The sequence below is a fragment of the Pelobates fuscus genome, chromosome 3 (genome assembly GCF_036172605.1).
Source record: "Pelobates fuscus isolate aPelFus1 chromosome 3, aPelFus1.pri, whole genome shotgun sequence".
Classification (NCBI taxonomy): domain Eukaryota; kingdom Metazoa; phylum Chordata; class Amphibia; order Anura; family Pelobatidae; genus Pelobates; species Pelobates fuscus.
The window spans coordinates 321415937-321431626 of NC_086319.1; the positions used below are offsets into that span (position 1 = coordinate 321415937).

Consider the following 15690-nt stretch of genomic DNA (forward strand, 5'->3'; position numbering starts at 1 on the left):
AAAAAGCTTAGTTTTCAAAATTAATATTTATGCCAATTTGGTTGGTAGGACTGGAAAGGTTGATTTAATGCAGGTTTCATAGTTTAAAATGTAACCTACATGTTATGGTGCATTAACTAAAATCCTGGGCAGCTTACTCTTCTGCAAGTGCATCTTTCCAGCTTTGAAAGTACCTTCCAGATTGAGAAAGTTTCCATTTTTTTCCCCAGCCATTCTGCATTATACACATAGGAATTGGCTGCCACCCCCAATAGCCAGATGCTCAGCAAAGAAATCCTGGCACATGCCCAGCATTCAGTTTCACTTGATTCTCACACCTGTATATTGCACATTGTGCTATATAAATATGCTATTTGTTCAATAAATAAGCAGTCTTTCCCTGCACTAACAGTGTTATTCAATAAAGTGAGAAATAAAAGTGAATTTCAAATCAAAATAGAAAAGTTCTATTAACTAAATACAGGTTTGCTTTCAGTTTGGGTGCTTTGGCCTTAAACATCAAATTCACATTGAATTCTTATTTTAGTGAATGACCCTGTAATTCTTGTCCAGTGGCATACTAAGGGGAGGGGGGGGGGGAGGGGTTCAGGAGGGTGGCTTCCCTGGGTCAGTGAGATTGGGCAGTAGGTGGTTGCAGTACAGATTGCTGCGGCTGATGGGAGTGAGTTGCCGCTTTGTTCAGACTTCCCCTTACTGTATCTGTGCGCCGGGAGTCAGTGAACTGTAATTACTTTCTCCTTGAGCTGAGGCCGTGCAGGGTAAGGCAGCTGGATCTGCAGAATGGGTGCGGACTGGAGTTGTGCTCTGCAAAATAGGGTCATATAGCAAGCAAAGCCACTTTTAACAGGTGTCCTACCAGATTCTGGTTCCCCTACGCAGCCTCAGCACCAGAAGTAATTACAGATCCCTCCCGATGCACTGGCAGACAGACAGCTTTCACAGGGTTGAGACAGGAGGAGGGAAAGAGCTGACCAATCCCAGGAGCCTGGTCAAAATTCTTATTCGCCATGGCGAAATGCAAATATAAGGCTTTCCTTATTTTTGATCTCTCAGCTGCTTAAAACAGAGATCAGAAGTGCTTACAGACAGAGCTTCCCAAATACAACTTTATGATGCAGCCATGGAGAATTAAATTTCGATGCGAAAATAATGAGTGAATTTAATCTGAGCCGTCTAATGGAAGACTGTTCGGACAAGTGAAAATGTCATCCGAATGCATTTGAACGTGCCAAGTTTTTCTATTGTCCCCAAGTCTAGAAGACGTTATTTTAGAAAAATAAAACAAAACTGTAGGGTTATATACTCCATATTACTCAGAAGAATACCAACTTACTAGTCTCAAAACTGAAAACAAATGTGCTGCTTGTTACATTAGCACATTTTAAATTTGAGCGTTCACCGATGTTTTAGGATCTAGATTTCATAATAACCAAAGACTCCACAAGAAGGCAAATCGTTAATTTAACAAGAACATTCTTTATTAAGAATAGTCTATACAAGCAGGCTGCGTTTACTGATCTTTCAGTTCCTTCAGTCTTCTGATGGCAGATTTCACTGTGACGGCAGAGGTGGTGCTGTAAACAGAAGTAAAGAGGAGATCAGTCACAGGCAATAAACAGAACTGGTTAATGTAGAGATGAAACTGAGTCAGGGTGCATCCTTTTAACTCTGCACCTCCATTACCAACAGTGCTTGCAAAGAGCTACAGAACGGTATTACAATGTAATACTTCAATAACATAGGACACCAATTTGTTCTCCATGTATACCACAGATTCACAGAGAAGCATTCTGAGAGAGAATATATGGTCAGCATTTAGAGAGAAATAACATTCAATACCAAACTGCAGGGATTTTACTTTAAATCTGCAACAAATTAGCTGCAGGTAAAAGATAATGTCAGTGATAATCTGTCATGTTCGAATGATTGTCTGGTGAAATTAAATATTATTAATCTGTAAAACAGGGCCAGAAAATCTACTTCTGACAGATCTGTTCGTGCTGACAGGACTCTATACTAGTGAAGTAGAAGTCACAAAAATATTTAGAGACCTATAGCTTATTCAGAATATTTCTAACCAATTAGCACCAGGAACTTTTTTTTTTTTTACACCCAAGTATCCATTCATCAGTTTCTCGGCAAGCATGGCAAAACATTTAATGAAATTAAACTGGTAAAGTACCCCACTCACCATGTCAGAGTATTAAGGGGTAAGCATACCGCAGGATAAGAAAACCTGAATATAACTTGGGAGATTAATTCACTAAAATGTGAATTGTGGAGAACAAATGAATTGCTAATTCTAGGTTAAAACAGCTGTAACAGTTTACCTGTTTGAAGGATCATTCCAAGCACCATAACCACCACATTCTGCTTAAGTGGTTTTATGGTACCAGAATCCCTGGAACGGTTTGTCGGCTTCACAAGCTGCAGAGTCCCACTTGCCGCCTGGAAGTCCATGCTGGCCAATAGGAAAAGGGCTACCATTCAAACTGGTTTCACGCCCTCTCTCTTGATTGGTCGGCGAGACACCTCCAACTACTCAGAGTACAGATTGGTACAAGTTGATTTTGTGCCTTTTCTCCCAATTGGCCGCCGCGTGGTTTGGGCTCGAAATTTAAATCCACCGACCGAAACCAAGTGATTCTGTGGAGCTATTTTCGGGCATGTACAGAGCCTCAAGCAGAGATTTCTCAGGCTCTGTACATCCGACAGCTATGCAATTTGCAGGGATCATAGCTGGGACCAGGAGCTATTCAGGGATGTATGGCATGTGTGGGGGGGTGTAACTGTATAGTGTGTATTTTGGGTTTTTTTGTGCGTTTGATTGCCCTTCTGCAAGTGACTAATCACTGCCTAGAAGCTATAATCACTCTAGGGCTGGGCACAACTAGGAAGGGGCAACCACATCCTCGAGAAGGTATACCTCCACAGGCAGAGTTTACATTGCTGCCTAGTAACAACTCTAGTAACAGTCACTCTGACTGTGTTACTACGCCAGTGCTGCACAGCACCTACACATTGAGGCGCTGAATGTTCCCCACACAGATGCATTGATTCAATACATCTCTATGAGGAGATGCCAATTGAAGTAGTATTGTGTTTTGTCGCACATGCTCAACATTCTTCCAATGCTTTCCTATGAAAAAGCATTGGCTTGGCTCATCAAGACTGATCTCAGCCATGGAGGCGGGACCAGCCACAAGACAAGCACAGCATGAAAAAAAAAAAAAAGTGGTAAAATACATTTCCCATGTGATTGGAGGGGGACTAGTCACCTAAACACACACTGATTTGACACACAGTTTTTTCACAGACTCACAAATTGTGTTTTACATTTTAAGCACAGAGCGCGGGAGTGGATCCGTTCCCTGGGATCCAGTGTGGCTGCTGTAATCTTTAAGCTCTTCTTACTCTGCCCCTTTGCATGCTGTTTAGTGATGCCAGGGCCGAAGTAACATATCCCGGCATCACCGTGGGCATGCGAGGGAACAGATCAAAAGAGTACAGCTTTCTCATCTGAACGTGCTGACAAACACCCAGGCACCAGGACAAACTTCCTAGTCACCATGACAACATGGGATTGGTTGAGCCCTGCTATACATTTCTGAAGCAAGAGACTAAGATGGCACAATCAGTGCATCTTTTAAGAATGCAAAGGCTGTACACCAAGCATTGTGGGATGCTGCACTTCATTCTAGAAAGGAACCAAAGTGCATGTCATCGGTCATTAACTATATCGTATAGAGGTAAAGGATAAACAAACTAGAAGACTGAAATGATAGACATTTTCTAGTATAGAAATCTGAAGCTGTTCAGAGTAGAATCAAATTAGTCAGAACATTCCAGTAGAGGGTTACAATTTATGTAGTCTGGCCCTCAGAGACAGTTCCATTTCTCTGATCTGATGCGGCCTAGTCTTTGGCTCTGAGATATGGAGTAGAAGGAAAGGGATTTGCGCACTCTAAATTTCTTCTACACAAACAGGAGAAGGAGCAGTCAGTCTCATAACTGCAGTTATTCTTGTAAATAAAGACAAGGAACCTCTTTGAACCATTTCCTATGCAACAGACATTTGGTTGTTATGATGCATAGAATCTGTACAGTAGTTTTTGATTCAAAATGGATTTATGCAGTAACATTGAGTAATATGGAGAGATTCTTACTTGTAGGTCCAGGCTCCTCCAGCTACAATTTTCATGCAAGATCCACAGTGCCAGATTCCAACAGCCTTTCTCTTCATTTTGGTCTAAAAAGGGAACCAATACATGTCCGTCAAAACAGGCGTTATTTAATTTGCGGATATGAAGATTAAAGATACCTCCAAACACCATAGTACCTAAAATGCGCTGCAGGGGTTATAGTACAAAAACCACATTCACCTTCACCACTTTAACTCTACCTTGGAGAGGATTGCATCCTCCAACTGTCCAAATATTTGTAAATAAAATAACATGTATACTACGATGAGCTATAAGAAAGAGATTCTCTCAGTAACTAGAGCGGAGAGTGCTCAGACTAAGACAGCAGGGATATAGCAATGGGTTCATGGTTCATAGGTGTATGTGTAAGTATCTGCAACAGAATGCAAAAAGGTGTAGTGGCTGGATGCATGACTACATTTAAGATGGAAAGAGAGCAAGTCAATTATACAGCAAGAACATAAGAGTAGAGCAACTGAATGACATGAAAACTGGTTTACCTTTCCACAGAAGGAACATGTATACTTGGCATGCTGGCTGATTTCAATTTTCTTGACCATCTTCCTTAGGGAAGCACCATATCGGGTCCCATATTTACCCACAATACCGACCTTCTTGGTGCGCTTGGCCTTTGCGAAAAGAAATACAAAAGGAAAAAGCATATTTTTTCAAATGCAAAACAATGTCAAACTCTTAATATTCATCATATTCCCACTCTACCCCATTTACATTTAATCTGGGCTTTCTCGAGTACCAGCCTGGCCGCCACACGCTAGTGTCCACTAAACTCTACATCATTAGAAGCTAGACTCAGGTTGCCTGTGATTTAATTTTCACAAACTCAAAATGAGGTCAATTTTAAATTAATGATTTTATTTAACCTGCTAGCTTGAATATTAAAACAAAACCAATATACTTAAACAAGTGGCTGTTTCGGAACACCTTTAAACAAACATGTAGAATGCCTTTTTTTAAAATATTAACAATCACTATAAAAATCTAGTATAACTCAGCCAAAGAGAGTTGATTCAAAGAGAGCTCTGCAGACTTCCCGTGTTATTAATCAGGACATGCACGGAGGGCTTTCTATGTAACACGGGTCAGGGAGAGCAGGACCAGATACCGGCCTGGTTCAGGGATTGGCCTTCCCCCTCCGCTCAGACATTCCCATATAAACAAACACTAAACAGCTCCCTATAATCACAATATGCCCTCCTGCAGGTAGGATCCCTCTCCCGGTATGGAGGAGAGGGCACTGGGGCAGTGTGACGAGACCCATGGCAGAGGATGGCTGCGGATACAATATTTCCATCACGGAGAACTCTCCAGCACTCACCATCTTGCAGCAGGACCCGAGCAAAAAGGGAGGAGCGAGCTGCGCATGCGCAATATCAGCTCTCAGGCACCCGGAAGTTACCATAGAGAGGGGCGTTCGGCTAGCTCTCGCTGGTATTGAGTCCTCCGACGTCTTCCGAGAGCCTCCATACTTCGAGTTCGGTGTCGGTTGTGAACTCGCAGTGATACCATGGCGGCCAACAACGCGCTCAGCAAGCAGCCCCCTATCCAGTCCACGGCCGGGGCCGTACCTGTCCGAAATGAGAAAGGTAAGGGCCGGACAGGAGAGAGAGCTGGGGGTGGGACTGGATACTAGGCCTCAACCAAGGCCTGGATCGTAATATAATAATAATATAAACAGGACAGGCTCTCCTAGACACACTCTGCCAAATAATAATAATATAAACAGGACAGGCTCTCCTAGACACACTCTGCCATATAATAATAATAATAATAATAATATAAACAGGACAGGCTCTCATAGACACACTCTGCCATATAATAATAATATAAACAGGACAGGCTCTCATAGACACACTCTGCTATATAATAATAATAATAATATAAACAGGACAGGCTCTCATAGACACACTCTGCCATATAATAATAATAATAATACCAACAGGACAGGCTCTCCTAGACACACTCTGCCATATAATAATAATAATATAAATAGGACAGGCTCTCATAGACACTCTGCCATATATAATAGAAACAGGACAGGCTCTCATAGACACACTAACATATATAATAATAATAATATAAACAGACTCTCATAGACACTCTGCCATATATAATAATAATAATAATATATAATTCATATATAATAAGAATTAATATATAATAATAATAATATAGACAGGCTCTCATAGAGACACTAACATATATAATAATAATATAGACAGGCTCTCATAGAGACACTAACATATATAATAATAATATAAACAGACTCTCATAGACACTCTGCCATATATAATAATAATATAAACAGGACAGACTCTCATATAGACACTCTAACATATATAATAATAATATAAACAGGCTCTCATAGAGACACTCTGCCATAACCACTACAGCCCTGAGTAGCCGATATAGGATGGTGCAATGAGTCTATACCAGGGATGGGCAACCTTCACATCTCCTTTGAGGCTTTGCCAGCATTATGGCTGTAAGAGCATTATGGGAGATGTTGTCCACAACATCTGGAGTGCAGAAGGTTGCCTATCCCTGTTTGTGTTTTTTATTAACATAGTGTGTGGTAAGATGTAGCAAAAACCAGGCTCTCCCCAATACTGATTGACCATCCTCCCTACACCCACACTGATAAAGTGGAAAATCAGAATTATCCATGTATATTCCATTAAATCTTGGTTGGCTGTTTAAAAGTTCTCTGACGGTTAAACATCATATGCATTACAAGGCTGGTATAAAGGAACACTCTAGGCATTATACCTTCTTCAGCTTATTGGGGTGTTTATGGCGTCATTTGACTAATTTGTTAATGGGACACATCAAGCATAATAACCACTTCCACACACTGTAGTGGTTATGGTGCCAGAAGGGATCAGGCGATACCCCTGTGTATGTAGTCAAACCATTGTAGAGTGGATTACCTTCTTAACTGGCCTCTTTTGGGCACCACTCCCTATCTCCACTATAGCTTATGGTGAGCTAGCCCTGGACTGCGGAGCTTAGTACAGGAGAGCTAATGAAAGCTCTTAAGCACATTGTAGTGGTTATGGCATTTGGGGTGTTCATTTAAACTGATAAAATAAGACTTGAAAGTGAAATCCATAGTTCCACCTACAAGCCCTGTCCGTCTGAGAGAGAATGACACTTCCTGACTCTCATACCAATGATTGGGTATGTTCTTGCTGACATGGATGGTCTTGCAAGCACCAGTTCCTAAGGGGCAATGCCTGCAAGTTCAAAGATTTTCCCTGGCTCTATGTCGGTACCCTGGCACCCTAACCACTTTAATAATCTAACACAATTGCGAGAGTCAACACGGGTCCAGTGGAAGCCTTGTGAGTGGAGGATCATGTCATGCTCACGACTGGGAAAGAAAAGATAATGGATACCGCACTCGCCAGGGTGCTCAGGAATTGAGGAAGGCCAGGTCTAACTTCAAGATAGAGAGAATAAATATTGATCCAGGCACTCAAGGATAAAAGCCAAAGTAGCAGATTTATTTAGAGCAAAACGACAGCAACGTTTCGACCCAGCAGGGTCTTTGTCAAGCTAATACAGTGTTTAACAAATGACCTATAAGTATGGTGCTTAACAAAAAAGTGCTCCAATAAATGAAACAATTACATATAATTGAAATAAATTAATATATTCAGACCAAAGTAAAAGAAAAAGGGCATAATCCCTTAAACCCCACAGTACTCACATTGTTAAACAATAAATTATTTTATCATGACACATTTAATTAATTTCATATATTAAAATATTTAAAGATATATGTACACCAATAAAAGTGAGAGCATATTATTTTGGTCTAAATGATGAATACTAAGTGAATAATGTGTAAAATACATATATACACAATACATAAATAAATTGTACATCTTAGTGTGTTAAGTGAATATAAAAAATCCATCACCTGCAAATATTGGCAGCATTGTGAAGGGACTGACGCAACATTGGAAAGGTTAAGTTGCACCAGTTCCATGGCCAGGAATTGTGGAAGGGGCCTGTAGGGAGGATTCCATGGGTTCGGGGCTGGCAACTTAATTTGTGACAGCCGCTTTAATGGGACGTGCATCACATGTTAATGCTGAAGTGAAACATCCCCATAATTCAAGCTGTAGCAGATGGTCCATACTTCAGTGCCGAAACTGGTTTGACAAAATTTACAATTTCTTTTTTTTTTTTTGTGCTGAAAAAAGGTCTAAATAATTTCTCGCTATGGTAAGCATTGCATAATGTGACCCTTGTATACTCTTACATAATTGATACTGGTCATATCCTACCTAACAATTGTCGTCTCAACCTTATTGCATTGTAAAGCTTTTTACATTTGTGTTACGTCCGCAGTTTGAGCAGCAACAATTTCAATGACTTGCTGTTTTCAAATATAAGTGTAAAGAAAAAAAATGTATTTGTGGCAGATATCACACACCTAGCTACAGTATACTGTGTACAAAGTCTGCTATCACACAGCTCTGTGACCATTATTTACAATATTTATGATAACCAAGAGGTTGACAGAAGGGCTGTTATTGCACTAAAGATTTTGTTAGTCTTACTCACAGATGTGTTCTCAATTTTAATCTTATATATTATATATGAGAAAGATATATCTAGTTGAAATCTACCTATGTCACCAGAGAAATTGTAAATAATGACTATGAATAAATTAACTCTAGGTGAAATATCGATGGAAAAGGTGAAGGTGAAGCGATATGTCTCTGGTAAAAGACCTGACTATGCCCCAATGGAGTCCTCTGATGAAGAAGAGGAGGAATTCCAGTTCATCAAGAAGGGAAAGGAGCAGGAAATTGAGGTTGAGGAACAACCAGAAGAAAGTACCAGTGATCCCCGCTTGCGCCGTTTACAGAATCGAATGAATGAAGGTGTGGAGGAAAGGTAAATTTCTGTCTCGATAGAAAAACCCACTTACTGCTTGAAATACCACAAGTCTAACAAACATTTAAACTACAACTGCTTCCCTCTGTAATTTTACTTGTTCTGTTTTTAGTTACATTAGTTTCTTACTTGAAATTATTTTTCTGTACAGGTTGGCCAGACATCGTAAGATTGTGGAGCCTGAGGTGATTGGAGAAAGTGAGTCTGAGTCTGAACCAGGAGAAGAGTGGCATGTAGAACGTGTGGAGGACACAAGTGAGGAGGAGGAAGAAGAGATAGATGATGAGGTAAATGATAATCCAATTCTATGTTCACTTTGGTAATTTGTAGAATGTTCCAGTGATTTCTGCCTTATCGGCATATAAGTATTTGTAAATGTTAAGACAGGGAAGCACAGTTACATGTTTGATCGTCATGTTGGGGTTTGTGTGTGTGTGTGTATGTACACACACAATTATTTTGGCTTGTTTGTATGGAATAAGAGACAATATCTTATATTTTACTCTGGCAAATTCATAGAGGAGGTCATAAGTTGGGACATGATGTTTGAGGTAATTAATGGGCTCCTCTTACACTGATATTATGGTATAGTTTTAAAGATATTCTGAAAGCAGTCATTGACTACATAACATGTACCACCTTACCAGAGAGCACATTCCCCTTGTACCTTTTCTTTCTTAATCATGTATTCCATTTTTTAGGAAATTGAACGTCGACGTATTCTCATGCGTCAAAGAGCTGAGGAGAGGAAGAATGAGGAAATGGAAGTATTAGAAGTAGAAGATGAGGGGAAATCTGGGGAAGAATCAGAATCTGAATCAGAATATGAAGAATACACAGACAGTGAGGATGAAATGGAACCAAGGCTCAAACCTGTGTTTATTCGCAAGTAAGTCGATAAATGTCACTGTAATAAGTGGGAAATTACATTTATGTGAGAGTGTTAACTGTTCGTTGAAATACTTTCCATATTGAAAATTTTTGTGATCAGTGAAACCTGAGAGAATAGAATACATTTTATTCTGGAGAGTATCATAAAAAACACTTTATATTATGAGAGGCAAAGCTCTCCTTAAAATGAACCTGTTATGTCCCAAACAACTTACAGTCCCTAGATTGTGCATACAATTTTGTGTATACATTGTGTTCACAAATGTATAAATTTAAGAGAAAAACCTTCTTAAAAATAGGTTTTTCTCGTAACTGTTGGTCAATCCCTATAGGCGCTCCTTCTGCTCTCTTCCCATAGCACCTACAGCACACTCGCTGTGGATGCTATGAAAATTCCCAAGACTGTGCTTCTACCGCTGGCTATGGCATAAAGGAACAGAGTGATGTGACATCCTGTTCTGACACTTCTGACGTCACTGACGAGATTTGTCAAAGAAGAACAGAGGTGGAGTGCAGCACGGCCTGGAGGTTGGTGTTGAAACAAAGAGAAACCCCCATGAAGCATGAATATGGCAGTGTTGGAACAAAGGAAGAGTGGCCAAGAATCTTTGTTTTACTTTGATTACACCATGTTTCTTTGCGATATGTGGCGTATTTAATGTATATGGGAACAATTTCCAGGTCCATACATTTTAGTATTCCTGGTTAAAGCTCTCTCTTTTTTTTGTTTACTTTTTATTTTATGCTCACTAGACCACTTTTTGAAAAAGCCGAGCCAGGAGAGTTTAGCCTCTCTCTTCCTTGCAACTCCATACATGCCAGCCCTATTGTACAGCAAGCTGTACAAAAGATCTTTGAGAAATGACTCTAATACTTTAAGCATTCACTTTTAAGTGTATTAAAATATCTTGCACTATTGATCACATCTTATTATCACAGATTATTGTCAAATCTTTCTGAAATACTCATTCACTGAAATTCGAACCCAGTCAAAAGATATTCTGGAGACATAGTAGGGACGACTTTGTCTCAGAATTTTTCCTACGCCTGAGACTTCTTGGTACAGGGTGGTGCTACCATCGTCAAGAAGCATCAATCCTCCAGTTGTCACTAGTGATGGCTGTAGGGAAATTGGCATTATCTATGGAGTATCTCACGAGATCCTCCATAGACCTTTCTGACATTGGCAGCTGAAGAGCAGAAGAGGATGTCGGGGACTTTGCAAATTATGCAAAGTCACCAGACTGTGACAGTGCCATTGTAACATACTAAAGGATCTCATTCTCATCCATCTCTGACACCAATAGATTAAAATATTAAACGGAGCATGTACTACACTTGGTCTGTGGACCGTTCATGAGTTAAGATGGTTAACAGGAACACAAATGTTTTAATTCAGAGAAGATTAAAGCTGTTATAGTTGGGAGCATATATGTTAAAAAAAAACATTTTCACTTACTACTAATATGTGTACTTAATGGAGTTTCCATCCACTACCATTGCAGAAAGGACAGAGTAACTGTTCAGGAAAGGGAGGTCGAAGCAATTAAACAAAAGGAGGCAGAAGTAGAAGCAAAACGTATGGCAGAGGAACGACGCAAATACACATTAAAGGTAAATGGACGATTGGTCGTGTACAAAGACAAATTGCTAGCGTTAATTTGGTGTTATCCCGGCTGACTTCACTTTTTTCATGGTTTACAGATTGTAGAAGAAGAGACAAAGAAAGAGATTGAAGAGAACAAGCGATCCCTGGCAGCACTCGATGCTCTAAACACAGATGATGAAAATGATGAGGAGGAATATGAAGCTTGGAAAGTACGAGAGCTGAAACGCATAAAACGTGATCGTGAAGAAAGAGAAGCGTAAGTATATCAGCCGTTTATATTTGTGTATAACATTTTATGTAAACCATACCTGTACGGATTGGTAAGACTGGACTCTTCATTCATTGACTGCAGCACAGATTTTCAGATATTTCTTGTATGTGCCTGTTTTCACTACCTTGTAGTGATTTCATGCATTCTGTGAATAATAAACCCTCACACCCTTACCTTGCTTTCATGATCTCCATATGATTAATTCTAGCTATTTGGATAAAGAGAAATTAGTACGTTAAAGGAAAACTATCGTGCCAGGAAAACGTTTTAAACAAATTAAAGTGCATTACTAGATCATACACACTGGAAACCATTAGAGTCAACTAAAACATCCCATGGTGACTATGGGTAACACTGTGTTAAATGGAAAAAGGTTTTATACCTAACCACCAAAGAATCTTTTCAAATGTTGCATCTCTTTACATCCTTTATCTACAAGCTGAATTCCTTTGCTTACTTCATTTTTGCTTTTAAAAATATACAATGCATAGAGAAATGATTTAATGTCTTATATTGTCAATAAGAAGCACATATTCAATCTGCATTTTCTTTTTTTCGAATGGATAGTATGGAGAAAGAGAAGGCTGAAATTGAACGCATGCGCAATATGACAGAGGAAGAGCGCAGAGCAGAGCTGCGAGCAAATGGCAAGATAATTACCAACAAGGCATTGAAAGGAAAATACAAGTTCCTGCAAAAATACTACCACAGAGGGGCTTTCTTCATGGTAAGAATTTATGCACTTTATTCTTCGCTTACATACTGTAGATGCGGGATTGTTTTGTAGGCTTGCTGATTAAACACTATTTTAAGAAGCTAGTTTGTGTATTGATTTTGTTTTCTTCTTCTTCTTCTTAGGATGAAGATGAGGATGTATATAAAAGAGACTTCAGCGCACCAACCCTGGAAGACCACTTCAATAAAACCATCCTTCCAAAAGTCATGCAGGTACTGAATATTTTATTTTGTATGCATTCTTATCTAGTAGTTATTATTTGGTTGTTTTTTTGCCCTTTGCTAAGTTATACAAATAAATAAAATATTGTGTATTTTCAGGTTAAAAACTTTGGTCGTTCTGGCCGAACAAAATATACTCATCTGGTTGACCAAGATACAACTTCCTTTGATTCTGCCTGGGGCCAGGAGAGTGCACAGAATACAAAATTTTTCAAGCAGAAGGCAGCTGGCGTTCGGGATGTGTTTGAGAGGCCAACAGTAAAGAAAAGGAAAACTACATAAGGACTAAAGCTATGCACTTTATTTGGTACCCTATTCGCACCCATTGAAGGATTATGAGTGGTGAAATAGATTTTTTTTTTTTTTTTATAAACACCATGGACCAATTCTTGTATTGGAATAGTGTAAATATTTTGCAACTACCGAGATATCTGTCCTTTCAATTTGGATCTGTCAGACAATGGTTCTGACCTTCTCCATTGTATCTTAATTTTGGGGATTTTTGGTTTTACTTTTCATACCCATTCAACATTTCCGATAACAAGTGATGTGGACAGGACTGTAAATAAAACTGTAGTTATATTTCTTTGTGTGAAAATAAACAAACATATTCTTGGAGAGTCTTTCTGTATAGTTGCTTTACATTTGTGAGTTGTGTTGTATCACAGAGATTGAGACATGATTTAAGAAATGCAAAGTAATGAGTAAAATAGATCGCACACATTTTTAGAATCTTTGCTCCACAGTTCAACAAAAAGTACTCCAATTATAGCCAAAATGTATGGGGAAAGTTCAGCAAAACAAAGCTCTACACACTTCTGTTAGCTCTCCTAAACTAAACTTTGCAGAACACATTGTAGTGAAAATGCAAGTCATATAGGTTGTATGGTGGTTTTTTTTTTTTACTCAAGAAAATGGGATTAGTAAATTGTAGCAAAATGCCCACTGCAACATGTAGCCCAGCGTTTCCCAAACCAGTCCTCAAGACCCACCAACAGTCCAGGTTTTGTTAGTATCTCCATTGGAATAAAACAGGAAAATACATAAATCCTGGACTGTTGGTGGGCCATAAGGACTGGTTTGGGAACCTCTGATGCAGCCAATTTGTAGATTTTTCCATTTCTTAAAGGAACTTTATAGGTAAAAAAATTGCATATCTGACACTGGATAGGGAGGCTGGCTGATGGGGACTGGAGGAGAATGTATTTCTTGAATTACAAAGAGGGAGGGAGAGGAGCACATATGGACTCTAGCTGCAGTGCTGTCTGTGCTGTGAGCATTCCTTACACTAGCTAAGACATGCGTCTATATTCATTGGCAAAAGGTACGTTTCTTTCAAAGACTGGGAAATGTGAAAGGGGGTGGCGCTACTGAAATCAGCAAAACATTTTACAGCACTGCAGAAAAACTACACTAAATTGAAAGAAGAGAAACTAACAGGATATTTCAGCTTATTGGCATTAATTTAAGCTTAGAGGGACTCTCCAGTGCCAGGAAAACATGAGTTTTCCTGCCACTGCAGCGCCTCTCTCCCTTCCACCCCCCATCCCATGTTGCTCCCCATCCTCTCCCTTCCACCCCCCATCAGTGACTTACCTGAACCCAGTGCCGATGTCCCTCGGTGCTGGTTCAGGCTCCGCCAACGCTCCTCCTCCGCTCCTCCTCAGCCGGCGGGGGAGACCTAATGCGCGCGCATTAGACCTCCCCATAGGAAACCATTATTCCATGCTTTCCTATAGGGATTCCGGCGACGCTGGAGGTCCTCATGCACCGCGTGAGGATGTCCAGCGTCTTTTAAAATACTTTTCGTGTTCTAAGAATACGGAAGTCCCTCTAGTGGCTGTCTGATAATGGGCAGAAGTGGTCTGGGTGCCTGGAGTGTCCCTTTTAAATGGACTGATTTTGGCATATATTTAACAAGATCGAATTCTTATTGAACACATTTATGAATTTTAGAAATGCATATCATGCAGTAAAGGAAAACACACTTTATTTTTTCTTAATTTACACTTGTACTGAATGCTCCAGCCAGGGTTAAAAAACTGTTTTCTGGCAACATCAACTTCAACCTTGGTATGCAAACACATAAAGCACTGCAGAACTAGGACTCAATTTACCATTATGGGGCAGTATAGGCACCAAAACAATTTTAACCTAAAGGGACATTATATTCACCAAAACAACTTTAGCTTAATGAATGAGTGTTGGTATATCTCATACCCCTGAAGTCTCACTGCTCAATCATCTGCCATTAAGGTGTTAAATCACTTTCGTTTCGGTTTATGAATCCCTAGCCACACCTCCCCTGGCTGTGACAGGCACAGCCTACATTAAAAAATTAATGAAGCAGTTCTGGTATATAGATCATGAATATGCTGTCTCAATGCTAAATTCTCTGCCATTTAGGAGTTAATTTACTTTGTTCAAACATCACTAGTCACACCTCCATGGATGTGACTTCCTGTAAAGAGAGATCTAATGTCTAAATTTCCTTTTTCATGTATGATGTGTGAGTTATGGCCAGGGGAGCTGGGCTGCATAAACAGAAACAAAAGTGATCTAACTCCTAAATGACAGTTAATTAAGCAGTGAGACTGCAGTGGTATGATCTATACACTGCTTCATTAAAGGATCACTATAGGGTCAGGAACACAATCATGTATTCCTGACCTTATAGTGTTAAAACCACCATCTGGTCCCCTCATGCCTCTATAAATATAGCAAGATCTTACTGTATTCAAGCCTGAAGCTGTAACTCTGCATGCTGTTTGCCTCAAAAAAAAACAAGCAGTCTGCTGACATCATCAGAAGTGGTGGCCTAATGAAATCAC

General features: G+C 39.7%; 2 protein-coding genes across 2 annotated transcripts; one reads left to right on the forward strand and one right to left on the reverse strand.

Annotated features, from left to right (window-relative positions):
• Positions 1-1456: 1456 nt before the first annotated feature.
• Positions 1457-5656, reverse strand: RPL37A (ribosomal protein L37a). Its single transcript, XM_063448936.1, has 4 exons — positions 5539-5656; positions 4703-4831; positions 4167-4249; positions 1457-1574 (listed from the first exon to the last, which is right to left on the reverse strand). The coding sequence occupies exons 1-4, from the start codon at positions 5620-5622 to the stop codon at positions 1511-1513; spliced, it is 360 nt and encodes a 119-aa protein (XP_063305006.1). The 5' UTR covers positions 5623-5656; the 3' UTR covers positions 1457-1510.
• Positions 5632-13501, forward strand: MFAP1 (microfibril associated protein 1). The gene is made up of 9 exons (XM_063448935.1): positions 5632-5806; positions 8912-9131; positions 9283-9418; positions 9833-10020; positions 11528-11636; positions 11727-11887; positions 12470-12629; positions 12761-12850; positions 12959-13501. The coding sequence occupies exons 1-9, from the start codon at positions 5728-5730 to the stop codon at positions 13139-13141; spliced, it is 1326 nt and encodes a 441-aa protein (XP_063305005.1). The 5' UTR covers positions 5632-5727; the 3' UTR covers positions 13142-13501.
• The last annotated feature ends 2189 nt before the right edge of the window (positions 13502-15690 follow it).